General features: G+C 42.3%; 1 protein-coding gene across 22 annotated transcripts in view; it reads right to left on the reverse strand.

Moving 5' to 3' along the window:
* The window catches only part of mbnl1 (muscleblind-like splicing regulator 1), a 43,658-nt gene that overhangs the window by 13,163 nt on the left and 8,313 nt on the right, over nt 1–22,182 (reverse strand). For 21 of the 22 annotated variants that reach the window (XM_080906648.1, XM_080906632.1, XM_080906629.1 and 18 more), the window contains exon 2: nt 17,129–18,157. In XM_080906648.1, coding sequence (XP_080762774.1) covers nt 17,129–17,302 — 174 coding nt within the window. In that variant the 5' untranslated portion in view covers nt 17,303–18,157. Of the gene's footprint in view, nt 1–17,128; nt 18,158–18,577; nt 18,683–22,182 lie in introns of those variants that run through there. The other variant, XM_080906644.1, reaches the window with a different exon arrangement.

Here is a 22,182-nt window from a genome sequence, read left to right on the forward strand (position 1 = left end):
CGGTGCCCCTCAGGGGTGTGTTCTGAGCCCTCTGCTATACACTCTCTTCACCCATGACTGTATTTCCTCCTGCGCGTCCAATCTCATTGTTAAGTTTGCAGATGACACCACAGTGCTCGGACTTATATCCAACAATGATGAGACAAACTATAGGACAGAGGTGCAACAACTAGAGTCATGGTGCCACGACAATAACTTGGTCTTAAACACCAAAAAGACCAAGGAGATCATTGTAGATTTCCGGAAGAGGGGTCATAACAACCATCTGCCTCTCTTCATTGGCAGTGAGGCGGTGGAGAGGGTGAGCAGTTTTAAATTCTTGGTGGTAACTGTGACCGAGGACCTGTCCTGGGGCAACCATATCACCTCAGTTGCACGGAAGGCCCAACAGCGCCTCTACTACCTGAGGAGACTGCGGAGCGCACACATTCCCAGATCTCTGATGTTGAACTTCTACAACTGTGCCATCAGCAGCGTTCTGACGTATGGATTTCTAGTGTGGTTCCCCAGCTGCACCAAGGCCGATCAGCAAGCACTCCAGCGGGTGGTGAAAGAAGCTGGCAGAATTATTGGAACAAGTCTGCCAGAGATCAGTAATATCTTCCCCACTCGCTGTCTGAGGAGGGTGCACAGTATCCTGCGGGACCAACATCACCCTGCGCGCCACCTTTTCCATCTGCTGCCCCTCAGGGAGAAGGTACAGGTCTATACAGGCCAGAACATCCAGACTGGCCAACAGCCTGTATCCACAGGCTGTGAGGCTCCTGAACTCTCTGCCCCCCTCTCACGGACAATAACCATATCCAACTTCTTAATAGCAATGAACTGGTCTGCATTGGTGCATCATATCTTTATTCTCTTCCCCCTCCTCTTTCTTAAATAGATAACTATCATATCTGATATCATATCTCACAGTACAATAATATTGAATGGGTTGCATTGTTGTATTTTGTCATGTTTCTCAGGTCTTTGTCTGAATTTCTACGAACATTATTGCTAAGGATTGTCTTATTGCATTGGAGTCACACTGGGTTAAATATGTACACTTGGGTTTTAAGGGGTATTTATTATTTTCTTCTTTTTTTTGGGTTGTATGGAAGCCCCAAACGCAATTTCATTGTTCTTGACAATGACAATAAATAAATAAATACTAAATACTAATACTAGTGAAATCCTGCATCCTTGTTTATAGCTACTTCAACGTCAGACACTCAGTTTCACATTGGGTCTGGCCTGAGTCTATCACTAATTGTTAACAGCTTGCTATTTCTGCCAGTCCCAGCTGGGACATGTGTGTATGTGTACACTAGCCCCAGGAGGTCAACTGATGCTGCGCTGCTTTTCTCCAGACATCCAGCTTGGCTACATGTCTAAATGGTGCTAAAAATACCGTCCACTCATATGATCTGTCTATATTATATCAGCAGTCATCCGGAGGTCACGCTTCAAAGCCTCTGAATAATAATCTAAAACAGGGATCCCTTTCTGCTGCCTGTTGCGAGTATCCAATTATATATTCAGTCTGGAGAGGAGTAGTCTAGGAAAAGGTCTGACACACTCAAGCGCATTCTTGTGCAGGCAAGAATGCATATGCATTAATGCATGCACATTGGGGTCAGGTTCCTCTAACAGGTGGCAGATGTATGTCACGCAAACATGAGAGCGCGCACACAAAACACGTCCGCAGTTTAGGAAAGGCGCGTATTTCCTTTCAGCTCTGCGGTACAGCTGATCTGACTGTGCTCTCCCTCGCTGACAGAGCTGACCCCACTGGGATTCATTTCTATACTCTGTCATGACTTCATCTCACTTTTCCATCTCCTTTGCTTTCACTGACACTGGAGCACCGGACAGGTGCAAAGGAAACAGGAAGGAGCACTGAGGGGAAATTTAATGGCAGGGGGTCCTTTTGAAGGTATTTTGTTGTATCCACTTGTCTGAAATTGTGATCTCAAGTTCTACTTGGAGCTCCTTTTAAAATGACAGCAGATTGTGTTGCAGATAGCTGGTTAAGAGCAATTAAGATAGATGCATGGACTATGACTACCTACACGTCTCCCTTATGCTCTGTGCCTGCTATCTTCTCTTCTGCTTAGATAACAAAATGGAGCGCACAGATAAGGGGCCTGATATTTTCATTATTTCTCTTTTTATATCAAAAATCTGATGAACAGCTATGAGACAGCACTGTGTCATTCAGAAAATGTGTTAAACTTGCTATGAAATTCTAGCAGTGATAGCAGAGAGTAAAGATTTGCTAAAGTTGAATAAAAATGAACATAGGACTCATTTATTTAGTGAGAAGACAAACAGACACAAAGACAGAGCCATAAAAATGGCTTATGCAGATTAGCTATTCACATTTTATGTCACACAGTGTCAATGAGTCAAAAAATGTGTGGCTATTTCCTAATGCGCAGGGCAAAATAGATGTTTGAATCAACTTAAAAGTTTCATACTGATCTAAAACACATTATACTCTTTTTCTTTTTTTGTTTTTATTCCTTTCTGTCATGATCCTGGGTCTGTTGACCCAGCGTTTTGAGTTTTAGTTTATGTAAGCCCGTCAGGTTTCCTAAGTTCATTTGTTATCATGCCTAGGTGTTTCTAGTTCTTATTATTTCCCCCTCGTGTTTCCAACTATGTTAAATCTCCCCTGCTCTTCATGCGTTTCATGTCTGTGTCTTACGTTGTCAAGTTCGGGTTGTCATGTCTATGTCTCTTTATGTTTCCTGTTTTATTGTGAAGAGGTCTGGTGTTTCTGTGTTCATCGTGTTCAGTTTTACTCTCCCACGGTGACGTCATTATGTTCATGTGTGCCAGCTGTTTCCCCATGTGTTCCCACTTCCCTCATCATCCTGTGTGTATTTAGTCCGTGTGCTTTCAGTCATTTGTTGTCAGGTCGTCTGCTCATCCATGTCTCATCCCCAGGTACCCATGTCAGTTCACTATGGTTAAGCTTTTTCATGTTTTGTTATTAGTTCACCCAGTTTAGGTTATTGTTTAGTTTTCACCGATGCCCGATTATTTTTACCCTCATTGCTAGCCTCAATAAACGGCTTGTTTTGTTTATCCACACTACGTTTTGGTCTGCGTTTGAGTCCTCCTCTGCAACACATACGGTCTGCCCCAGCCAGACCGTGACACTTTCATCTTTTATATAGATGTGTCTTTGAGCAACTGTTAGCCCATGTGCTCAAACATCTAGGACAGGCCAGGCTATATGTTAGCTGAGCTGGCCTCGACAATTCTGACACATTCAATTCATTCATTTTGAATTCGCATTCAGTTTTATTTATATAGTGCCAAATCACAACAACAGTCACCTCAAGCTGTTTTATATTGTAAGACAAAGACTAAACAACCCCTCATGAGCAAGCACTTGGTAACAGTGGGAAGGAAAAACTCCCTTTTAATAGGCAGAAACCTCCATATAATCAGCCCAAGGGAGGAGTGGCCATCTGCTGTGACCTGTTAGGATTAAATGCAGAGTGCTGTATAAACACAAAGTCAGTGGAAAAAGGTGAATGAAGAAGAAACACTCAGTGCACCAGCAGCCAAGGACTATTGCAGCATAACTATGGAGGATTCAGGTCACATGATCCAGCCCTAAATATATACTATCAAAAAGGAAAGTTTTAAGTTCTTAAAAGTAGTGTCTCCAGAAATCTAAACTGGGATAGGCCTGAAAGCCTCCCATTCTACTTTTAAATGCCCCAGGCACCACAAATTAACCAGCAGTCTGAAAGTGAAACGCTCTATTGGGGTGATATGGTACTATGAGATCTTTAAGATAAGGTCTGAATATTCAAGACCTTAAATGTGAGGAGAAGGATTTTAAATTTGGCACTAAGGTGTGTGTTCAAAAAAAGAGGAGCTGAAAGCAGGTTCTAATAGCACTCATCCAGAGAGTGACAACAACATCCAGAGAGGGGAGGGAGAGTGTGTGTGTGTGTGTGTGTGTGTGTGGGGGTGTGGGTGAGGGTGAGGGGTAGGTGAAGCGGGGTGGTTGTAAAGGCATAAAAGATCATGTTGCGCTCACCTCATATGACCTCAACCGTCAACTGCTGGATTTGTTATTGCAGTTTTGTATATGGACGTGTTTTTGTGTTAAGGCGGGCAGAAAATAAAATGCTGCTTTGATTTTTAGTTCAATCATTTTGAGAAAAGAAAATGTCATCAACCATCACTAGCAGCCATTTTGAATTTAAAAAAAGCAGGTCACATAAGAGAAAGCACTCTGATCGCATGGAGAGAGAGAGAGAGACGGAGAGCGTAAAATGAAAGTCATGGTGACTCAACGGCTGTAACAGTGAAATTTTAGAAGTTGCAGAAGTGATCAGTTTAGACCATTGCGAGCTGTCGCAAGCAGGGTGGGAAGAAAAAAAGAAAAGAGATGCAGACAGGGATGAGAGGAAAACGTAGCCCCTCGCGTCGTGTTTTTGTCTGTTACTGTGACATCACCAGCCTCGAGGAGCAGCTACAGATGGTGTCCACGGTAACAGAGCAGTCAGACACTTCTCCTCTAATACACAGTGACTCCTGAAATCCGCCCGATCGCTGCCAGAGAGAGAAGCTCGCCAAAGGAAACGCTACAGATAGAGCTTGCCCTGCAGCCACGACTAGTTAAGGAGCATCTTTCACTGCTTGTCTGCGTTTCCATCGCGAAAAAATTCAAACTATGTCGACGAAAGATAGATACATCACCTCCGATAATTCTTATCACTGACCAGCTCTTTCGACTCCACCATGGGATCTCAGTCTGAGCAGGACATTGCACTGTCTCATGATAATGACGGGATTTAAGGATAATTATGCAAATCAAACGTGGGCTGGGCTATGGAAGCTTCAAATTCTTCTTTTTAGGGATTTTTCATAATACCTGATAATGAGTGAATAGATGAGTTTGTCACTGCTTCATGCAAGACATGTAAAAACAATCAAAAATGATTCATCCACATCATTAGCTGTTTCCCTCATTCTCTTTCCCTAGAATCAGTGTAGGCTGATGAGCAGAGGGCATATTTGTCTTCATTGTTCAAAGTGTGTTTCAGGAAAGTGCTTCCAAGTTCAGGTGATAAGAACTATGAGGGGGGTTAAACTACATATTATAGGTCATGATTTAGTAGAATAATACGACGTTAATACAGCGGGGCTTTTTCACCAAGCAGCCGCTGCACTACTGAACTTTCCCTGCCTTCTTTAAGTTCAATCCAGGCCATGTTTTATTTTAATAGTGAGAGTCTGCACTTCCCCCGGTGAGCTCAGACTTGCCAAAATCCAGGCCAAACTGGGAACAATAATCCCACTGGCTACTGGGCAGGCTGTTTGATGATAAGTTGCAATAACATGTCCCACCCTGAGCGCACTCTCTTCTAGCTCTCTGACTCACACTCGTAGACACACACCCAGCTTTGGTGATTGTGTGGGATTTAAACAAACAATGAACCAATGAGTAAAGAATGCTGGGTGGGGCTGTATCCCATCCTTTTAAGGAGCAGACGTGAAGCATGCAGCAAGATGTTGCACTGTGCATGTGCGCGAGCCAGCAAGAAGGAGGGAAACACGAGACAGGTGAAGAAAAACGTCTCTCCCGTGAAGACTATAGTTAAAAGTATTCAGTAAAATGGGGGCTTTTGTATCCATTTGACTTGCAACCTTTAAATATAGTTTGTTATAAAAGTCTGAATGGATTAAGGCCGAAAAACCAGATCATCTCTGAACTGCTGCTACATTATGAACTGTCCACACATGTCTTAGACGAGCCAGCTATTCTTGCATGTGGCACAGCTAAACAGCGATATGCAGCATTCAGTTATAATTCTGCTCTTTTCAGGAAAACGCCTGCAGAAAACAGGTAAACTGTAACTTCAAGGTCTTTTAAAGTGAGGCTAAGGAGATTCCTAGCTTTATTGTTTTTGGTTTTATTTTATTTTTCTAACATATTCAACATGGTCACTTGATTGTTTCAGTTTTTACTGTCTTATTTCTGGTATCAACGTTCTGATTTAGTGACAGCCCTACTTGGTAGGTTTACATTTCGTATATGTCAAGATGCAAACATCAGCGGAACCACTCAGTCTCCAGTTTATTAAACTTTTTCAAAGATTCCCCTAAAGGTTAAAATTTAATCAACTGAAACAGTGATTCTGTTTGGACTATATTTAACCCAGACTAACTATATGTTTGCCAGATGCTAGTGAAATAGGAGCTGGTCTATATTTTTTATAGTTCAAATTTTGTAATTTAAATACATCACAATCACTTGAATTCATTTTGTGATCTTTTGGTATGGTGGCCCTGAGAGGTAAAACGCCACTAAAGAACACAAAGCACAATGGACGCGGTTTTGGGGAGACAATTACGTGACTGACGAGCTACAGAAGTGACAGAAACCAAAGCACGTGAAAGACTGCACTGAGACACGTTTAAAAGAAGCAGAGGACTCATCTGAGATGTGTGTTTTAATCACATGACTCAGATGATACTGTAGACACATGTTTGCTATTATCCGTTTACTGTTAGCTTGTCATTTGCGCAGCTGGTCGATCAACACTTCTGTTGTATTTGTCCTCTCAGGGCCACTGTACTTTGGCCCCCTCAAAAAAATAACTGGAAACTCTGCAGCATAATTTCCTGAGGACATCAATCTGTCCAAACCTTTTACTAAAAAAATAAATACCTAAAAACAAACACACAATATTCTAGTTACTGCAGGCTAACCCATTTGAAGCGTGACCGTGGATGTATTTATATCCTGCATACCGTTAACCTACATCCTTTTAAACACACTACAGAGACAGTTACAGTTGATCCAACTTCACTTCCCCTCTTATCTGTGATGCTCCAGCGTTGTGGTGTGATGTTATGGTGTAAGATTCAGTTGTGTTGAGTTGTGCTGTGAAGCTACTCTGTTCTCTGTACTGCGTTCCACTGACTTCTGTCTAAACATACACAGAGATGAAAGCCCTTTCTCTTCACACACACTCTGAATGAAGCTTTGTTCTGCTGGGGAATAGCACAGACTCAAAGGACCGGACCCAGCGGTTGGTCTCTTTGTCTACCATGCACCCAAATATGGCATAAAACATAAAATATACAGCTAATTCAGTCAATATACTAATGTGCACGTTGACTGGAATTTCCTGGTAAAACAGCAAGCACCCAAATTACTGGAAAAAAGAGCGAGCCAGAAATATTCCGATGTGATAGTCTCATCTTATCCCTGCTAAATTTGCAAGCATTAAGTAATTAGCAATTCACAATCAATAACACCCATTTAGAGAAGAGAAAAATAGATTTTCTTTTCAGTCACTTAATTTAGCATCAAATTAACAGCAGATTTTGAAGACAGCGAAGAAGACGGCAGAGGTCTTTGGAGTCTTAGTGATGTAGTGCCGTTTCTTTGCTGAGGCCTGCATGTCTATATCAGACCATAAACACGCACTCGTACTCATGCCCACATCTCCTTATTGGGGCTCAATGCACCCAGTAATCTGTGAAGTGAAGATTAGTGGTCAGAGAGTTGATGTGACCAGCGGGCCTTGTGGAGATATGAAGAAAAGAGGGAGTGTCAATCTATGATAATAGCCATACTGGTTACGGTGACGCATCCCCGCCCTCACCCAACAACGGCAGAGAGAATGAGGATTACAGGCTAGAATAGAGTTACAACACGGACCACACAGAGTGCGATAAGGTACGTCGTGTGGCTGTGGGAAAAATGTGAGCAGAATGCATCAGCGGATTTTCTGGGTTTTAGGAGAAAAATATTTCGCAAATTGCAGCTGTGGTTCAAATGTAAACACCCACATGCATGTGACACAGTAGCATCCACATAAAACTATTCATATAGACACAGACAGACACACAAAATGCAGGCTGAGCAATGAGTTATTCACACTCGAGAGGGTGTTGGTTCTCAGAAATCCCTCAGGTCAGATGTCACGTACACAGGAGCTCTGGATCCAAACTTAGACCTCCCTCTGTTTTTTTGTTTTTTTCTCACATGCCCCCCTCCTCTCCCTGTCTGCCTCTCTCTCTCTTGCTATCTCTTGATACACAAACCAACTTTCATGTGACTTTGTTTACATTAATGTCCCCCTTTCTCAGTTTAGCGATGCTTCTCCTCCTGCGAGGTCAGTTTCTTGCTTTTCATTATCCGTGATAACAGAGCAATCACACGAGTATTGATTTGAGCCGCAGCACTTTATGAAAGCCATCCAGTGCTCGCGACGTAGCCCGGTAACATTCATTTAATCATCTCCGAGCTCTGCCTCAGAGTGAGAAAGAAGAGTCGCTGAGCAGAAATCGCAAGTCTGAGGCAGCAATGACGCATCAATAGCAACACTGTTTCTGAAATGACTGAGGTGGGCTCTTTTTCTAATATTGGGCCTTCTGGGTTGAGAAATAAAGACTTTCTTTTATCTAAATGAGACATTTCAAAACTTAAAGCATGAGTAATGCAGTGGGATGCAATATATTCTCACTAAAGAATGACAAGTAGACTTACAATGCCCTGTATATATATATACATATTTATTTATTTGTTATAAAATATATAATACAGTCGTGGTGTATAATGAGCTTAGATTACAAAAGCAATCTGGAGACAGACAAAGAAAATGGGGAAGTGATCTTAATACAGAGAAAACAAAGTCACCTACAAATAAAGCCCCTTAGCCTGGGATGAGTTACGTGTACCAATCTCCTTCCACATTTTTTTGTCTTTCAACCAAGACTCCATCATTATCTCTATCACTTCAGAGTGGCAGCGTTGTGATGCATTTCAACCCTAAGCAAGACCTATAAAAGAAGGAAAAAAAGTTTAAAGGGGTCCTTTTTCTCTTTTATATACCTTCCTTTAGTCCCAGCTTTCTGCTCTCCCTTTTTTAACCCTTGTCACTCCCGCCACCATCTGCACAAGTCTCAGACAACAGGGGGAAAAAAGCCTCTTCTATCAGTAGCCAAGTAATAATGATTAGTTTAGTTTGCAGCACTAACAGATTTAATCTGGTATGTATTATGCTAATCTGATCTCACAGTCTGTAATCCTATCCACGGCTCTAATCCCACTGTCAACTGGCCTAATCCTGTTTCTGTGTGTGATTATGCCTTTCGGGCTTGGCACCAGCACGAGGACGATTTCACCCTCTTCCTCTCCTACAGCATTTTATCAAGTGGTTTAGCCTCATACTCTTTCTATTATGGAAGATTATATTCTGATATTCATAAAGTTTGCAAAAACAACAGCTGGAACTAGCAACAGCTAACTTGCAACTTCAGAATTAAATCCAGCCTAAAAGATTTTGCAAGCAAGGCTACAGCCACAAATGCAAGTCATACGCTATATTCTGCTGTCTGTGACCATCATATAAAGTAATTAGGGCTAATAATTGGTGTTCAGATTGTGTCACTGTTCCAGGTCAAGAAAACAACAACACATGAATTATCCTGCCTAAATTAAGCCTACATTTGAGGGTGTTGACTGTGACTCATTGCTCAATAACATATAATGAAATAAACGAATGCATAATGGAGAATATTTTAAGTTTCAGATTCGCCAAATAAGGTAAAAGAATGTTTTCCTTGCGATGACAATGAAAACTGAATTGAAGACAAGCAGAAAGTGATTAAGACTGTTGCCATGAGTCTGACAGGCCCAGACACTGCGATTCTGAGAAGGAATGCACTTAAAGAAAAACAAGACAGGCACACAGAGAGCAATTGAGAAAGAGAAAAACACATGGACAGCTATCAACTATTTTTTTCCACTTTTTGCCTCACAGTCACTTCTAAAAAGCATGTGAGTGTGCAGCGCCTGACATAGCCTCCTTAATGTTTTGGCATCGACGGAGAGAAAAGAGGCAGGGTAAACGTGACAGCTGGACCGAGGAGAGGGAGTGGCAGAGTGAAAAGGTGTTAAGAGAATTGAATCTAAGTGAGCGGCTGTGCCCTCAAGCTACGCGCTCACCTGTCTTGTGGGATTGATGATAGCCTAGCTAACTGTAGCATCTGCTAGTACTGTTATCAGTAACTATTAATAAAGTTGATATAATTTTGTTTCTTTGTTATAAACTATATAGCGTGAAAAATGTAACCGAATGGGCACACCTTGCAGTTCATTGTGTTTTCTATTGATTTGAATCACGGACCAGTGGCATTACCAACACTAATTATAAAGTATTGTGCCAAAGTCTTGACCCACCTCTCCATTTTTTTAAAATATTTTGCTTCCAAGGAGCCCGAATTTTTGTAACTTTTTAAAGGTGGGCTAGATCAATACTTCTCCAGGGTTTCTGAAGCTCTTTCCAAGTTTCTTTACTTAGACTTTGGCTTGTTTTCAGTCCAGTCCTTGTGCCTGACCATTTTCAGAGGAATTAAGCCACTTTAGACTGACCTATAAGTCATTCAAAAATTATAAGGCCACCTAATTCAAGGGATGAACCAGCGTTGTGTCTACATGCAAAGGACAATTTTGCAAAAAACACTTCAATACTAACTTTGTTACTGCACAAAAACACATAGTTGAGTTGAATTTGACTGATATGAATTGAAAAATACCAAAGATAACAGCAGCTTTAATGAGATAAAATAGTAATTTTGCATCAACAAGGCAAAATAAAAATCCACCAGACCCAACACAGAACCTGAGACACAGATCTTTCAGTTGATCCATCTACTGTTCACTGAAGCCTTAAACAGAAATGGTCTTTGTTATAACCTCAGGATAAAAATGCTCGGAAACTCAAGTGCCAGTTTTAGGACGTTTACTGACCACTTTTAGAAACAACCACAGCTAGTCGCACACATACAGGAAACTGTCCCACGCATAACATTCCGGCAGGGAGAACCCTGAAAAACCTCTGAAGGTTCCGGGATGCAACGCCCCCAAACATACATTAACAACAAAACTGTCTATAACAGTCTTAGTGGAAGACTGGGTGTCAAGAAGCCATTCTTAATGAAATCAAACAGGAAGAAAAGGGCGAGGTATGCCAATTTAAACAACAAGTGGACTGCTCACGAAGTTACTATGAATCCAAATGTGAAATTCCTGGTTCAAATATTGTCCCTAAGAACAGAGGAAGTTGGGAGGTGAGTGTCTACGGTCATCTGTAAAACATGGTGGAGGCTTTATCATTTCCGCCAGTGGGGTTGGAGATCTTGCCAATTTGATGGAATTATGAACACAGAAAAGTACCATCAGATTCTGATACCATCTGGAAAGCATCTGATTGTCAACAGCTTCACGCTTTAGCATGACAATAATCCCAAACATACTGTTAATACAGTAAAAGCATACCTGGCCTCCCCAGAGCCCAGATCTCATATGACTGAAGCAGCTCGGGATCATCTTGACAGATAACAGAACAAAACGCAGCTAAGATCCAAAGAATAGCCTTGAATGTCCTTCGAGAAGCCTGGAGAACTATTCCTAAAGACTACTTAAAGAAATTACAAAAAGGTTTGCCAGCCAGAGTTCAGGCTGTGTCGAAGAATAAAGGTGGTCACACCAAATATTGACTTTTGAGCTTGTTAGAATTGTAAAAACCACTTTTTTGCCTTATATACTGTGTTTCCATATATTCACACATTTCAGTAAATCGCTGCACCTACTTCCCATTTTCCCAACAAAATATAAAGAAATGAGGGGTGGACTCAGTACAGATTATGTTTTACGAGTTTCGGATAATTTAACGCTTGAATCCTGACTTTGATCTGTCAATATTTGCTACTGGGTGGAGCAAACAAACCCTCGGGCTATTTGTAGCTTTCTGTTAAGTCTGTACGTTAAAGACAGATTCAGAAAGGGCAGCTAGAGAAGTAATCATTGTATCACTGGTGTTATAAATGGGCCCAGTGTGATGCCGGGACAGGGACGGCTGACACCGAGAAGAAAAGACTGTTGTTGCTGATCTTCTGTCACATAAGCTCACAGACAAGATGCATAGATGCGCTGATGTGACAAGGATGCACACACAACCTAAAACAAGCAGGCCAAGGAAAAGGCTCTATGTGGTTTAGTGTGTGCATCAACCAGGATTAGCGTGGTCCAAGCATGAATGTGACAAAGACTTAAGAATAGGCCCATTGATGCCAGGAGAAAGAAAACTAAAAACGCCTACTTACTGAAATAAAATCCCAGTTATGGGTCTCAGTTTATTTTAATAAGCTAGAGGAAAGACTGAGCATAGCCACGCACAGCATCCGTTTAGCAGAAGCTGTATCGTACAGATGAATAAATCTACCCCTTAAATATATTTAAAGAGGAGAAAGAGCTTTTCTGTATGCAGTCATAGAAATCCCATTAGGAATGCAATTAAGATGAAAAGTCTGCAAGAGGAGTTACATCATTCCTGCCAGAATCCGACTGAAAATCTGCACCATGCCACTGAAAACAAACCTTGATGACTATGGCTTGCACTTTTTGAAAGTCAGTGTATCAAAAGCAAAGTGAGTACGGCTGACCTATGACCGACTTTGGATTCCACGTGCTCATCTGTGGCTGCTGTGTTGGAAAATGGCACATCTGTCTGTCTTTAGCGTGTGTGGTGTGCTTACGTTAACCCTTGCAGTTGATTTAACGTGGCAGAGTGTTCCTCAGGTTATCGCTGGCCAAAAAAAGTGACAGGTATTGAATGCACGTGGCCATATACAGTCAGTCATTGTGGAGACTGGCAGAAAAATTTGTTTGAAATCACAAAAATGCCGTCAGCTAGCAACATGGTTAATATTTACCAGAAAAGTCTGTCTGGTGTGTCTGTGTGTATTTAACCTCACTGTACTGGATCTAAACGTGCTGTCAAAATATGACCAGCGAAACGAGAGGAAAGGCAGATAGAGGAAAGAGAATGAACGGGAGAAAAAGCCAGACAGATGCAGTCCAGACCAGAAGTTGTAAATCAGGTGTAAAATAATGGCTAAAACAAAGTGTCAGGTCGCAGCTTTTATGCGTGTTTACATTGACGTAGACAGAGCCATGTGGGGAAATGTAAGCGGCCTAATAAAAAGAATTACCACCAGCGTGAGGCGTTGAAAAGTAGCTGGACAGCAATGCATAAAGTCAAATAAACCAGCATATTTAACACATTGTGGAAAATCCTGTGGGGAAAATGACTAATTTAAATATTCAGTCCATAGATATTAACACATGATATATCTTCACTGGGGACGCTCCCTCAGCCTTTTACCGCTGCTTGTTGTGGCATCTTTCCGTGATTAGTCTCAGCAGGGGGAAACCATCTGCAATCAGACTGATATCAGGTGATGCTCGTGCTGTGACTTATAGGTAATTGCTTTTTTCTTTCAGCAACTTTTTTCTTTCCTCATTCCTGTAGTTCACTTGTTACTTTTTTGTATATTTTTGAACTGCAATCTATTTTTTCTGGATTTTCGGCTCACGTGGGAGGTATCATGAACAACGGGGAAACATGTATGCCTACATCCTCTGTCTAGCAGCTTGTTAGGCATTTACATGAGTACTTCTGCTTTTTTTTTTTTCAACATTTCTAGCAGCTGACTTTGGCAAACCGATTACCTTTTGTGTACCTCTGATAGATTTTTTTCTTTTGTTAACCCCTATTATTGTTTTCTTCAAGTTAAAGTGAACTCTTAACCCATATTGAGTCTAATTGCCAACCTCAGTCACACAGTTCTTTTTACTTGAGACTTGGCCTTTTACAGTAGCACCTGCTTTATGTCGAATTTAATGTGCCGAAGCGAGAAAAAACGGTCCCTGAACAAATAATTGGTGTGCAGATGGTAAACAAGCAAATATTTCTCATTTAACATCCAGCTCGCCTCAAACAGTGCAGCAACACAAACGAAGCGGCCGCAACAGCACCACAAATCCCGATGTAATGCACGTGCATGTGCTCAGAAACGTGATGACAGTGGGTGTGTCAGGCTGGCAGGTAGACAAAGCACAAAGTCTATGCTGTGTGAAAGCATGTGTGTGTGTGTATCTTCAAATGGTTCTCTGTGGTAGACGATCAACTGCTTGCATTTTTAAACATTTGGGATGCCATCCGGGGTTAAACAAGGACCTGCTCCTGACCTAATTCCACACGGGTTTGTGTTGTACGATACGTGTGTGGTAATAGCTGTGCTAGTAGGGTAGTTATCCAGGTGTAATGTGACCCATCTTGCCCAGGAATGGGTGTGTCCTGATGCAACAGACAGACCGAGTGGAACAGCACAGAAGGCGCTTTTAATGAGCATTAAAAACAAGCAACAACAAGTTCATTTACAGCAGAGAACACCTTGCCTCATATACTAATGAGGCAAGTTGCGCGCTTGTTTCTGCAACATTAAGCCCCTGTTACACTCCTATCAGCTTTAGTGTACAAGCAGAGAGAACAAGTGGTATCAACTAGAGTGAGTTAAAAGTAAGTTACTACGCTGTACCTCCTCGAAGTATCGGGTATATTTTAAACATCTGCCTCATCAGTTAATCTGTTGCTTAGATTAGTTTTAGCTATGAGGCCCGTTGTTTATTAAGATTCCAATTTATTACACCTCACCTATCTGCTCTGCAGTTAATCATTGACGGGCAAAGTTACAAAGCTGACTTTAAATCAGGGAGTCCAGGCTACCATTATCCCTCTCTAAATATTTACCCTGCTTCGACATAGCTGAGCTGTCTGTGCTGCACCAACCAGATAGACAGGCAACAGAAACGGCTGCACTCTGAGGTTAAGGCCAAGTGTAAGGCCAGCAAACACCCACAAGCATCTTGTTCAAGCACGGGCAGATTCAAAAGCACCTCCACTCTGTTACGGGTCTGTGGCCTAGATGGATACGTGGTTGTAATTGATTTTCTAGCTTGAGGGAATGTGGTGCACATATGATTACTGCCATGAGAAATCATGATTTAACTCCTTTTTACTATTTCTGGTATCAATATATTATGTACAATGTCATTTAGTGCCGGACAGATGTTTGTGAGGCCGTGACCGTGACATAAAAAAAAAAAGAAAAAGGCCGAAAAGAGAGCGAGAGTGGCTGTTGGGGAAATGACTGGCTTTGGGTGTGACCTGCTCAGCTATGCACTAGTGATCATGTGAGACCTGTGCTAATTATACACTTCTCAAGAAGAAGGTCGATCCTCTCTCATGGGCAGAAAACATGTGCACATGTGTCCAGGAGGCTGCATTAGTGTCTGCGTGTTGGGAGTGGGCAATGTGGCTTCATGTAACACAACTCATTCGAGAGTTAGTCCTATTTCAACCTCTCAATCTGTGTTAAAGAGAATTAGGGCAGCTGATTTTTCACTCAGTGCTGCTGCGGGTCTGTTTAGAAAGACTAATGCAGAGAGAGTGTGTGTGTGTGTGTGTGTGCGTGTGCAGAGGTTTATGCCTTATCATATAGTGTGAACAATTATCTGACAAATCCACAGGTTTTCTTTCTGATATTTCCTCTATCCTCTTTTGCTCTTTCTCTGTCTTTTTACTTTCTGCTTCTCTTTCCATTGTGGGTTTCGGAGACCTGCTCTGTTTTTCATTACCAGTGGAAAAAATGGGGCGAGTGGTTTAAAAAAAAAAAAGTATTACCCATCTCCATTAATACACATATCCTAGTGGAAAATGAGTCTAAACTACTAAAAAAGGACTTCAGAGTCCTTCAAAAAGCCACCGTATACTTGCCAGTCACTCCTTTTTAATGGCAACCTCTACCTCAGTGTGACAATTTAAACATCCGCCTGCAGATAAAAGCACCACTGCTCTCTCAGTCAATATCCTCTCGCAGTGGGTAACACTGAACTCAGGAGTCTGTGACATGTAGGTAACGTTGTGTTATGTCTGTAGCAGTTATGCTGCTGCAGCAGGTCTTCAGTTTGCTAAAACTTGAATATAACTGGATGCCACCTTTTTTTTGTTTTGGCTATTTTAAAATGTTAATCCAAATTATTTTCTGACATCTGGCAACACAATATTTTAACTATGTGAGGCTGAGTAAACTAAACTGCTTATGAGTATTATGAGTGCCTTATGTCCCACTTTTGCAAAGTTGCAGTGTTTTGAGAAGATTTCAGGAGATTAAGCTGTGAAAATATATTAAACTTTTCTTGTAATTTTCATGTGCACAGGTGAAGAAGCTGCTGAACAGTCAGCTTGGGCCTGACAATGTTCTTTTGTCCACATCTGGCTGTAACAACTCTTCCCCTGAGTTGCACTGTGCACACGCTGTCCTCATCCTAACCCTGCTCACATGCAGTCAATGACCACGAGTCACCAGTATCTGCTGGACAATACAAACACGAAAAACATACAGTGCCAAGTCAATGCTGGAAACTTTGGGTTGAGGTCCACCCATCTCCAGAGATCTTGTGCTCCGATAAAAAGAGTCATTGTGAAAGAGCGAGAGAATCGACGAGAGTGAGAGAGAGAAAAAAAGAGGTGTTTGCTTTCCTGCTGCTGCCTAAAAATGGAAAATTACTGCATACAGTTCCCCAACTCTGCTCTAAAGCAGATACACATATAGAAACACACACAAACCCCTTATAACTGCCCTTAGGCCTCTGAACAGGAAGTGGTTTCAGCGAATGAGAGCTACATGATGACGCTATCGCCTTGTTCGTTTCTAGCAGCTGAGCTTTGCTTAGGGCATCCGTATGAGTTTGTACATCTGGCTATTCATCAGACTGTTTGTCTGCTTTTCTATTCAAACACTGCCCCACAGCAAACATGATCACTTCCAGAATAACTGCGCTATTGTAGTAAATTCATGCAACTGTGTTTATGTGCAGTGTAATCAGTCGGAAAAGCAGCCGATTCTTGAATGAATTCCATTTGGAAGTAAACACTACTCAAAACATTTCGGACTGCGCCAGAAAATTCCACAGCTCTGTGTTAAATATGCCGAACTGCCTCACCTAACCCCACCGCCAAAACACCCACCCCCCTCCATTCTGCACCCTTCATCACATGTTCCAGTCACCTGACCAGAAATAGGTCGGACCAAGGAGAGCACATGCTGTGGCCAGATGGTGCACTCCAGTTTGTTATTTCCAGTTTGCAACACCATAAATTCCCTCAAACTGCCAGTCAGACCGAATGTGCTCAGTCTCTTATCTGTATCTCTTTATCGACTCCAGATTTCCTGCTCGCCACTTCTCCTTTCTTACCTTGAGCGAGTCGAAGCAAGCGATGACCCGTCCGTTGTCCACCTGGCAGCTTTTGGCTGGGTGAGCGAACTTGCACTCCTGGTCGGAGCGTGAGCAGGTGCCCCTCTGGAACTCCCGACATACTTCCAGTGTCAGCCACTTTGTGTCACGGATGTGTGTTATGTTCATTGCCATCTCAAGACGCCGGCAGAAAAAAGTATTCCGAGCGGAGATCTGTTCGAAAACTCTTCGAAATCTGTTCAAATTAAGTACCTATAGTGTTGTTATCCACAATCTTTTTCTTTTTCTGTTTACTTATCAGTGTTGTCACTGTCTGGGATACTTGTCTGTGAAGATGAAATGAAACACTCAAAAAGAAAAGTTCCTACTGATTGACTGGGCTCCTTCTCCAAAGTAAAATGTTGCAGGATGGCTGTGGATGTAAGCAGGTCCTATTCTTGATCAGACAGCGGCTGATAGAGTTATTATATCCAGGGGAGACTACTTAGCTTAACAGTCAAGCTGCCTCTCTTGGTTAGACTTCTCTCTCTCACTTGTTATTGCTTACTGAACTGCGTCATCTATAACATTCCCAGGCGAAGGTGACAGCCGAACTGAGAGCCCTCTGGTTAGGTGCAGTGAAGCAGGCAACAAAGGTGACAGTCTAGGTGTAGCCTGCTACAAGAAGGTTAAGGACACTGAGGACTAAGTGGAGGCTTTAGAGGGTTGAAGGCGAAGGTGAAAGGCAAGGTGATGCTGTGTGGGCCTGGTGGTGTGTTGGGCTGCTGTGGTAAGGCTGGTCAGCTGGTGGATAGTTGCTGGCAGCAGGGCCGTCTTACAGTGAGGAGAGCGGAGTTTGGAGTCAGGCTGCGTGGAGTGGATGATGATGGTACAGTGGATGGGGTCGGAGCGAAGGCTGCGAGGAGGGTGTGGCTGCTGTCCTTGTACTCGTGTTGCTGTGGCAGCAAGCGAGCGAGGCAGGGGGGAGGGTGGAGCTTCAGCTGTAGAAGCAGGTCAAAGCTGCAGCAGACATCAGGGAAGGCACTTCCTCTGGGGAGATAAAGAGAGAGATAGAAGAAAGGGGAAAAAAGGAACGAAAGATTAGTCTATATACAACACGTTAACAAAAAGAAGATAACAACTATCATGTTTGTTTTCCCGCTCGTGTGTCTTTCAGAGAAGATTCTGACCTGCAGGATTTTTAAAGTCGTGACACTGCTGAGCTATGCAGCTGTGGGAGTGAAGAATATGTAAAAATCTCAGAAATGCAGGGGTGTCAGCGAAAACAAATAAAACTTTCACCCGCTCTGCGCTCTAAACACACATAGTGCAAGCACACCTTCATCAGGCCATGCTACGCACAAACAGACACACACACATAGAGAGAGAAATGCACAAAGCAGCCATTCACAACTTTCCACATCATCTGGACAACGCAGAGAAAAGCACATCAAATCCCGTATCACTTACAGTCCAGTACAGCAAAGCCGGCCATTGCAAATGTGTTTAGAGGTGAAAGAAAGGAAGAGAGTGAAAGCAAGGGGGAAGTTGAGGCTGGGCATGAGGGAGAAGAGTTTAGTCATTTCCTTTCTTGCGAAGCCTTGTGAGAGCGGTGGCCAATGAGAGCTTGCGGAGTTGCAGCAACATTCTGGGCCGAGCGCCAGGTGAGAGCAAGGGGGAGGAGCGAACAGGAGGCTGACCTGCCCGCTTGCTGTTGAAAGACACACAGGCTGAACTGTTTCTGCCTCACAAGATAACCTGTTTCCTTATCAAAACAATAAAATTCATGGACTCCAGAGATAATGTCGTTTTATTTTTAAATAGGAAATACCACCGTTGCAGTAAGGCAATGCATATTGCAAAGGTCTCGCACAAATGCAAGCTCGCACGCAGTAATTGTGCAGAACACGATTGAATGAAACAGCCTGGTTATTATTTCACTGTCAGAATTTTCCCATTTATCACTTTTAAATGAGTTTATACATTTAAATGAGTCGTTTTTTGCTTTGCGTTTGTTTTGATTGTTTGTTTAAATTTTGCATTGCTGCCAGTGGTTTCTATTTTTGGTGAATCCATTGTATGGGGTCTGTTGGGGGAATCTGCATGATTGGGATCCCAGGGGCCCATCCTGCCCTTATCGCTAAGCCAGAGTAAGTCACCACACCCTGTGTAGTGAAATCGCTTTCCCCAGAAAAGCATGTGCACCCTCAGCAATGCCACCAACCAACCACTGCTAACTTTACAACACTGCAACGCACTATATCAGAGCCCTGCAGCAGCGCAGCGCAGCCCATGATGAGCCAGCAACATAGATAAACAGTGTATTTAGAGAAAGAGAGAGAGAGAGAGAGAATGACAAAACATTTCAGTTTCACCTTGGATGACCCTTATGATAGCAAATGTAGCAATGTAGCATTAGAAATGACCTTTGGCGTGTATTCGGAACGCAAATCCTGCAACGACCATACTCGACGACTACACACATACCCAGACAATTATCTTTCATATCACGTGTTATATGGAGATCAAAATAAATTAACTTTCCAATGAAACACAAACATAAAACATCTGTCTCTTCACTATAACTAGTGCTGTGTCAGTTTTTGGATCGATTCCGATACCAAAGGAATACATATACATGGCCAGTATTGCCGATACCAGTAACGATAACCTATAGCGGGAGTTTATGTAGTGGAAAGCAGTGTGTTGTGATTTATGAGCTGAATCATCATCTATTCATATTTTAATAATTTCAGCATATTTTAATGACCCCTAAATCGTTATGATTTTTTACTTTCCACAGTAATTAGTTGATACAACAAAGCACACTTTTCAGCTTTTTCATCTATTTTAAAACTATTTTTCTTTAGACCTGGAATGTAAATGTGCCTGTATCTGAAGCACTTTGGATCAACTTCTGTTGTTTAAATGTGATGTGACACAATTCAGTGGGCTACATATTGAGAGGTTAGAAACAAAGTATCACTCTGATACCAACACCAGCGTTGGTATGAATACTAACGATATTTGGATCGATCTGCACACCTCTCTTATCTTAGCAAATGTTGCGCAAGAAGCAATAGTTTTCCTGCCGGTTTAAAAACTCTTTTATGCCAAAAAACATTTTTGAGTAACAGAACTTAGATTGAATATCTTCGTCAGAGTGCAACTCTTCCAGCATGCTGCATGTCATACTTTTGTTTGTGTGACTCGGGCCACATTTCTGTTCCCATGAACTCTATTCACGTGAAGTCATTCATCAACTTGCGCACACTGCTACATAAATGTCAAGTCAGTCGAGAGTAATCTTTATGTGTGTTCATCAATGGTCTGTTATTATCACTAAATGTTGACCTTACATGTACCTATTACAATTGAGTCTGATGAGGCATTTAGTGACACACTTTTACTACCAAGTACACTTTGTGGGGTTCAGCTGAACCATGTTGTCTGGACACTAATGAGGTGGAACAGAGACATCTAATTCTTTTTTTTTTTTTAACTAAAGGCACCTGGAACTGTCTTCAATCAAATGCGAGGGTGTGACGACTTGATGCATTAAAAGCTGAAAGCCCCCTGAGTCTGTCGGCTTGCCTAATCAGTTTATGTGGTTTTGGTCAGATGAGAACACAGCTGTGAGGGAGAAACAATGTAATATGGTGTAAGACGAGCCAGAGTAATAATGAATCCTCATTATGATCCATCATGTCTGGACAAGGGCCTCCTTCCCTTATTGATTTCCTCATCTCTACAGTTTTTTTCTGTTGGTGTGCCACTCCCTCTATCTAATTCCACTTTAACTGTCAGTGCTCTTCGAGTATCCATTTCAAATCAGCGAGTGTTTAACATTATCTTCTTCTCTGCTCTTTCCACAAAATTTCTAACAGTAATATAATTTGAACAGGTGGATCTGTGATTTCCTTCCTATTGTTTCAGCCACCTCAACTCCACCCACGTCTCTGCCTTCGTGCCCTCGGTGTGATTATCTGGCCTATGTTCTCGTTCAGCATCCTCGGCAGCCGTCCCTTAGACTCCAAGGTCTTGTAAGCTGGTGCAAGGTCGATCAGAGTGGTGGAAGGGGAGACAGCGAGAGAGCGCAAGCAAGACATTCTTCCTATCGCTCTTTTAGGACACGTGGTAGTAAGACTATGGGCCGACAAGAAGAGGAAGCGGAAGAAGAATCGGTCCTGTGACAACAGCATACACTTTTATGGCATAAACAGTTTTGAAAATCAAGCCTCCACATCTTTTACTTTCTCTTCCTTTTGAGCCATGAAACAAATCTGTTCTCGCTATGAAAAAACAGAACAAACTGTCAATATTCACCCTACGCCGAAAGCCCCTACAAATCATAAAACCTGACACTGATGTGCATGGTGAATGGTGCTGAATGGCAGTCGTGCATGAAAACATGCCTCAGCTGACTGAAAAGTGGAATCTACCAAAGACACATGCTAATCTGGCAGCTGGTTTTGGGATTTTGGAGTCCTTATTGCAACTGGAAAACTCAGCAGGGCCGAGAAAACAAGAAATAAGGTGTGGCTCACAGTTATGATAAGACTTCCTGAAAAAATGAGCGACACATTATTAGTTTAGATAAACGTGGCTTGACTTCATGGCCACGAAATACTTAAGGCTCTTTATTGCATAGACGCATAAAATGGAATAACTAGCGCAGTATTAACAGAGATTAATCTCAAGAAAATGCACGTATGCTACTGGTTATATTGCACCATCTGGTATGGCTACCTAATTAGCAAACCACAGCTTCGAGGCGGAGCTTCTATTTTCGACTGTGACAGCGGAGAAAGACGCAGTCATCCCTTTTGGTTCGCTGCTGTTCAGCGCAGGGAGTGGTTTCAGCATTTTGCCAGAGGTGGTGTCAGGGTGACAGTGTGCTGATACAGGTCATCACGCTGTACGAAACACAACACCTCTGGACTTGCTGCTCAGAAGCTAGCATTCCAATACTGCCCTCGTTGACCTTTACACACACTTACACACCGGTGCATATCTGGACACATATTGATACTTTCTTTATCTTTTCTGCATTGATGCACAAATGTAGAGGCTAA

Source organism: Rhamphochromis sp. 'chilingali' (assembly GCF_963969265.1).
Source record: "Rhamphochromis sp. 'chilingali' genome assembly, chromosome: 16".
Classification (NCBI taxonomy): domain Eukaryota; kingdom Metazoa; phylum Chordata; class Actinopteri; order Cichliformes; family Cichlidae; genus Rhamphochromis; species Rhamphochromis sp. 'chilingali'.